General features: G+C 42.3%; 1 protein-coding gene across 1 annotated transcript in view; it reads right to left on the bottom strand.

Annotated features, from left to right (window-relative positions):
* Positions 1-6,097, bottom strand: part of runx1 (RUNX family transcription factor 1) — a gene marked incomplete at its 5' end in the record, with an annotated part of 16,921 nt that extends 10,824 nt beyond the window's left edge. The window contains 4 exons of the mRNA XM_080052819.1: positions 504-660; positions 3,519-3,629; positions 3,730-3,881; positions 6,070-6,097. Coding sequence (XP_079908945.1) covers positions 504-660; positions 3,519-3,629; positions 3,730-3,881; positions 6,070-6,097 — 448 coding nt within the window. The remainder of the gene's footprint in view (positions 1-503; positions 661-3,518; positions 3,630-3,729; positions 3,882-6,069) is intronic.
* Positions 6,098-7,060: the final 963 nt, after the last annotated feature.

The raw sequence follows: 7,060 nt of genomic DNA, 5'->3' as shown, positions 1-7,060 counted from the left end.
CTGTCAAATATTGACAGTTATTTCCATTCAACCGGCGGAGAACTTTTTTTTTCCTTCTTTTCGGAACGTGTGTTTGTGTGACTGTGTGAGTGTTGGCAGAGCTTGTGTACACAGGGGCTGTGTTTTAAATAGATAAGTCGGGACATTTGCCTGCGACTGATTTAGAGTAACTGTGGTCTAGTGTGTCCGTTAAAGAGAGCAAGGGGGGTGGGGGGGGGGGCAGAGCGAGGTAGACGTTAAATGGGGTGTTACGAGGAAGTTGTGTGAATGCTGTTCTTATTCACACGTACTTCCCCTAATTTATCCATGCCGCCGTTGTGTGCTTTTGCAACAAAACAAAAAACACACCTATTAAATTTCACTGACTCCAGTGAACAGCAATGCCCTCACTATTTTATCCTCTATTTACCTTTTAGATTACACCATGGCAAAAAAAATAAGAATACTGTATATGGATTCCTATTTCCATTGTTTTATGTATTTGTGGGTTTTTATGTGTGTACCTCTTCCACTTCGGCCGACGAAGCGCAGATCATTGAACCTGGCCACCTGGTTCTTGAGGCCGGCCGTGGCGTTGCGGAGCTCGGCCGAGTAGTTCTCATCATTTCCCGCCATCACTGTCACCAGGGTACCGTCAGGGATGTCTCCCAGAGCAACCACCTAGTTACAGGGTGGAAAGAAAGGAGGAAAGAAGATGAGGCTTTTCAACTTTTCCTCCCCAGTTTGTCCTGTGTTTTTATCTGTCTATCTTTATGAATGGATAGAGGAGAGTCATTTTTATAGGTTCTACATATTAAACCCATTTCGGTCGGACCTTCTCAGCCCTGATGTATAAAATGTGTTGATAGGGCAAAACAACAAAATATAATTGATTTTGTTAGGTCTTTCTTCTTTCTTTCTTCTTTCTTTCTATGTGGAATACATGTTCAATGACAGTATTGACGTTATGCTGTGCACCCATTCTTGCCTTTTACATCTGGTCGCTATTATAAAATGTCTACAGTAAACAAGTCAAAAGTCAAGGCCCTGATTGGTTCACACAGCAGGCTGTACATTTCGAGAGCACACGGCTATGCTTTTGAGGAGGTCATAAAACGTCAGGCAACCACATCCCCTGCAGTCATTGGACTAAAAGATATCTGTGGTCTGAGCATATGTCGTTGCAGCAGAAGTGTTTTTTTTACATCCATACCATCACTTAATAAGCAATGGATTTCCCAACTTGAATAAAAACCCAACTCCCAACTTTGATATACTGTACATAGTACATTTTTCAGTACAACTTTGTTGTTATTTGGAATTATGGATACTTGTGGATACAAAAGAAACCACTATTCCCATTAAATGCACACGCACACACATACACGCACATGCACACGCACACGCGCACACACACACACACACACACACACACACACACACACACACACACACACAAACACACACACACACACACACACACACACACACGTTCCCACCTGCAAGCTGCACAGAACAACCACTGTCTTATCTGTTGGTCCACTGGAAACTGGCTGCCTCAATTGAGGCCCCCAACCAGTAGTTCAGCTCATACTTGTATAGCCTTCTTAAATTGAATACAAAATTATATTAATTAAAGCAGATTTTGTGTCTAATCATGGGTCCATTTCATTGTCTGTAAATAAGCACACATGGTCAAACAGGGAAACAAAACGACCTTAGACTCTTTGAGCTTTCAATTTTCATGTAAAAGATGCAAATCATGTCATAAAAATGCTACGTGCGTAAAAAATGGAAATGTGCGGCACTCGGCACACTAGAGAGCGCTTTCTCCTCCTCCACACCTACGCAAATAAAGAGCCACAGAGGCCAATTTCCATATAAACGCTTATCATGACAAACTATCAGTGTGGAAATGACCAGCGCACACACTGTGTTCCATGGACAGTTTCTCTTTTAACCCCAAGCTCTCCAAGCGAGTAACCACAGTCCATGATAACTGGGACATGTTTGGGTTAAACTCTCAGTTAAACAATTTGGCACCATAAAAACAAACAGAAGCTTTGCTTTCCAGGGAATACTATTGGTCAAACCATCTGAGTGGCCTTGAGTACAAGATGGAACGTCGATATGCTGATGTTCCAATAACACCCTATGACAGTATTGATCTGAGCCGACGGTGGAATGTGATTTGATAAAATTATTCTGTTAAAGTAAAACAAAATACAGGGCTTGGCCTGCAAATAGTTAGCACACTTTGGAATTGGGAGAGGACGTTAGAACACACACACACACACACACACACACACACACACACACACACTCGCACATACAAACACACACACACACACACACACACACACACACACAAACACACACACACACACACACACACACACACACACAACCACACCGATGGAGCATTAAACCAGACCAGCAGAATAAACAAGACAAAGGAAACAATTATGAAGCTCTCAGACCAAGGTCAATTTGTTTGCATCTGTGTGTTTGTGTGTTTGTATGTGTGTGTGTGTGTGTGTGTGTGTGTGTGTGTGTGTGTGTGTGTGTGTGTGTGTGTGTGTTTGTGTGTTTGTGTGTGTGCGTAATGTATACATACAATACACAAACACATTGCACCTGTGTGTGTACCTACAGATCAGCGTGTGTGTTTTCATTTCAATTGTGTTTTTGTGTGTCTCTCTATATAAAGTGTACGTGCGAGCATGCATCATATTAGACATCCATTATCAGTAAAAAAGCAGTGACATCCGCTCATGACACCCAGTAATGATGCATAATGCACCCAAACTCTCTCTCTCTCACACACACACACACACACACACACACACACACACACACACACAAACTCACACACGCTCGCATGCATGTGCGAACACTAATGCATACAACTCAATAAATCAATCAGTTTTGTATGCTGCGGCTAAAAGCTGCTTTTCCACAAATGCATTATGTCTCAAAGTGCATGAAAGCCGTTCACATACACACACCGTACACGATACATGAGGGAATACACTGCAAAAAATGTTTTAACCCATCGCAATGTGTGTGTAAAAACACTGCAGATGAATGCATCAAATGATTATTCTTTAGTGTAGAAGTGAACTATGACACCTTCTAAATTGTAGTTTACCAAATGCTCTGGAGCATTTGCATCGTCTTCTAACATGAATCTGACTTGTCGTAGCTGTCCAGCAAAAATGTATTTGTGTAAAGTGTATTCCCAAATTTTTTTTTAATGACTCATGAATTTATAATTCATGAGTCATTAAAAAAATAAGAAAATTAAATTCCTTCTTCTCAGATGTGAGGATTTGCTTTATTTCAGATGATGCATAAAATTTGATTACACATTAGAGATGTCACTCTTAATCTGTAAATGAAGGAGAATGTATAAAGTGACACACACACACACACACACACACACACACGCGCACACACACACACACACACACACACACACACACACACACACACACACACACACACACACACACACACAAACACACAAACACACACACCTTAAAGGCGATGGGCAGGGTCTTGTTACACCTCCAGTGTGTGGGCAGCACAGAGCAGAGGAAGTTGGGGCTGTCCGTCTTCATCAGCTCACCCGGATGATCGGAGATTACCTGCAAAAACACATCACCGTTCGTTACTGCTCTGAGCTCAGCCCGTTTGTTGGGACATGTTCATGGAGTGCATGGGTGTGTGTGCTTTGGTTCTTGGTACCTCCACCATGCCGCGGTCGGCCATGCGCAGTTTGCCCACCAGAGAGGCCCCTCCTGCGGCCTCCTGAGCGCCCAGGGGCAGGGCCTCAGCCATCTTCCCCCCCGAGCCCAGCGTGGTGGAGGGGGGGGTATAACGCCGGCCGGGGGCTGGGTCTAAAAGAGAACACACACCCACACAGGTCAATCCAGTTCACTTTCCATCAATGCTACTCTCAATCCAACACACCAATTTTTCCGATTGTACCATTCAACAGGAAATTGATCGGGAACAATTTTGATAATCAATCAATCACTTAGACAAAGAACATTTAGACAGCTTCTATTCTGGTTCCACATGTTAATATTTTTGTTTTGACTTAGAGTTCCATTATAAATGTAATTTGGAGTTTTGTAGAAAGCTAATGGTACAGGATGATTTTCTCAATTTTCTGACATTTTGTAAAGCAAAACATTTACTGAATGATAAGGGAAAATAAAAGGGAATTGTAATTCCCCATTTCCACTACACAAATAAGCCTGTGTTTTTATGTCATGTTCCTTCATATTTCATTATTCCAGGAGAGCTGGATTAAATGAAGAGGATGTATTGCACCACACAGATTAAACTGTGAAAGACGAGTTAACTTCACATGGACACACACACACACACACACACACACACACACACACACACACACACACACACACACACACACACATGAACACATGATGACACACACTGTGTTCACAGTGACTGGAATACCAGACTGTGTAGTCATGACCCTAAAGGCAGCAGCAACTCATATCTCCCTTTTCTCCAAATGAATAAATGTGAGAGTGCTGAGCAGTGTGGCACGCCATCATCATCCAGACACAGAGAAGTGAATGGAGCCGAGAGAGAATCTGATAAACGAGCAGCTGTCCGTCTGCTGTGTCAGTTTGTCAGTCGGCCAAACCCACAGCAGTGGAAGCAGTTGAAGTTTTTACAGTTTGAAACCCTCCCTCCCTCTGCTCCTGCACTACGCCGTACAACTGCAGTTCGACATATCAAGTGACCAATGGCGCCGTTGTTTTCATGTATGTTTTGTTGAAATCTGGAGTGAAATATGAGTGGATTTTCTTTAGGGAATTTGAATTAACTCAAGATAAGAAGATGTGACTAGTCTCTGGAAAGTTACAGGTCAGATTTGAGGCTCCGAGGCCCAGCAGACAGTCGCTCGAGGAGGAAGGATCAGAAGTGAGCAGCCAAAAATGGGACAATTTGAATAATCGTCGAGCGTTTGTTCCCTTTCATTTTCGAATGGTTGCCTTTTAGTATTAATGTACCCAGCAGTTATCAAGATTGTATCAAGATAGTTCAAAGTGAGACTGTCTAAAGGAAGCAGTGGGGTTGTGGATTGTTGTGCTCACGGCCCCGGGGTCGGCTATGCACACAAAGGCCGAACTGCACTCTCCAAAATGCTGGATCATACATTTTTATTCATCATGAAGTGGCACTAAACATAGCAAATTATCAATAATTTTTATTAACTTTTAAATTGTCTGGTCATTCTTTTATTAAAGAGGTTTGTGTTACCACAACTCTCACTGACACTGCCATTCAAATTTAGGAGAAAACTAGAAAACATTTAGGAATGACGCTTGTGGAAGATAGAGGTAAAGCTGGATAAATTGTATAAAAATTTGATATATTTTAAAATCAGTTTTATGACATTTAAAAAAAGTCTAATATCCGTCCTAGGATTATCTTGTGACTCCACATGGGTTCCAAACCTTGAGGCCTCATAATTCCTTTGAAATCACATCATTAAATGTTAATAATGTATTGTTATGTATCAGCACATCGTCCGAATGTGTATAAATGAGCACTACAGAAGGAACATGTTTCTAGTTAATACTACATTAAACTTGTTATATTGCAGGCTTCATTTTAAATTGTAATCTTTTATTATTATAATGCAAGAGTGATTCAAGTTATTTATGAACTAGATGTTTTCATTGACAAGTTACAGCATAACCTGTTCATGTCTGTTTCTGTAGTTACAAGTTACAACAGGGGAAGTTACGTTAACACTGAAAACGAGAAGAAGGTTTAACAGCATTATAACCTCCACACAGGCTTATGTCAGGGATACATTTATAGGAAAAATTAGTTTTGGGTCCCTAAACACAACGTCATCATAACGATAATATTTCCTCTTCTTTAGTTTGTTGTCCAGAATAATGATTCTGTATTAAAGTTCCCTTTTTACACTCAGAGTATGTTCCTGGGTGCGATGCTGTTGGGCTGACACGGCGCTCTATCTCACATTAAGCATACAGCTAAATATCGTAATAACATATACAGAGAAATGACTTTTACCGTATTTCGCGTCCCAGAGAAACACCATTTGTGCGCCGCAGTGTGCCCACAGATACTCAACTTCCCCGATCTTGGCGACAAACCTCCCGAAGCTGCCACTTGTTTACAGCGCAACAAACAGTTTGTTATCGGTTTTATCTGTCGCCTTCTTCAACCTTATCTCTCCGTAAAGATGTCGCTAATGCAGCAGCTGCGGCGAGGTTATCCAGTCCACCCACACGCGCCAGACTTCAAGCCTTTGTGCGTAAAAGCCCGTTCATCAAACGATGTCCAAAGCAGATTTCTAACACTTGCGCGATGTTTTCTTGTGCTCTCCGTGTGGATTAAAAGTCACTGCGATACTTTGTGATGGATTTTGGAAACTCTTCCAAAAGCTCCTTCTGTCTCCCCGTAGCGGAAAAGTCTGCGCACACGTTCGGTAACAAAAGCAGGCGGAACAATATGTGCTATTGTTATTTTAAATGTTGTTTAATCCTGATTTTAATGGTCCATTCTTCACTTCATACACCGCTCTCTCTCTCTCTCTCTCTCTCTCTCTCTCTCTCTCTCTCTCTCTCTCTACTGCTCAGCTATGCCTCTCTCCCTTCCCCACTAGATGAATGGACCTCCCGGGCTGACAGCGCCTGTCTTTTACCGGCAGACCGCTGGATTTGCATCTCATCCGTGCGCGGCCAATGGAGAGGCTCCCCGCTGGCTGCCACTGGAACGCCATTGACCAATCAGCGTTATGTCCGTCCGAGAGGAGGCGGGGCTTAGTTGGAGACGGAGAGGAGGAGAACTGACCGCTTCTCTTTGAATGAACCATGCGATCAAACACAACATTAATCTAAAATGCGGGGTCGTTATTTAAATTTATGTATAAAAGCTTAACAGGGGAATAAAAGAGTGCTGAAAAACGTGAACTTGAGTTGAAAACAGGCTTTTCAAATTCTCCAAAACTCAGCCTGTAAGTGCAAGAAACGTCCCCTTCTGCCTCTATCTCTTGGATCCA

The sequence above is a fragment of the Ammodytes marinus genome (assembly GCF_949987685.1).
Source record: "Ammodytes marinus genome assembly, chromosome: 24".
Taxonomy (NCBI): domain Eukaryota; kingdom Metazoa; phylum Chordata; class Actinopteri; order Uranoscopiformes; family Ammodytidae; genus Ammodytes; species Ammodytes marinus.
This window is presented reverse-complemented; position numbering and strand designations above follow the sequence as displayed.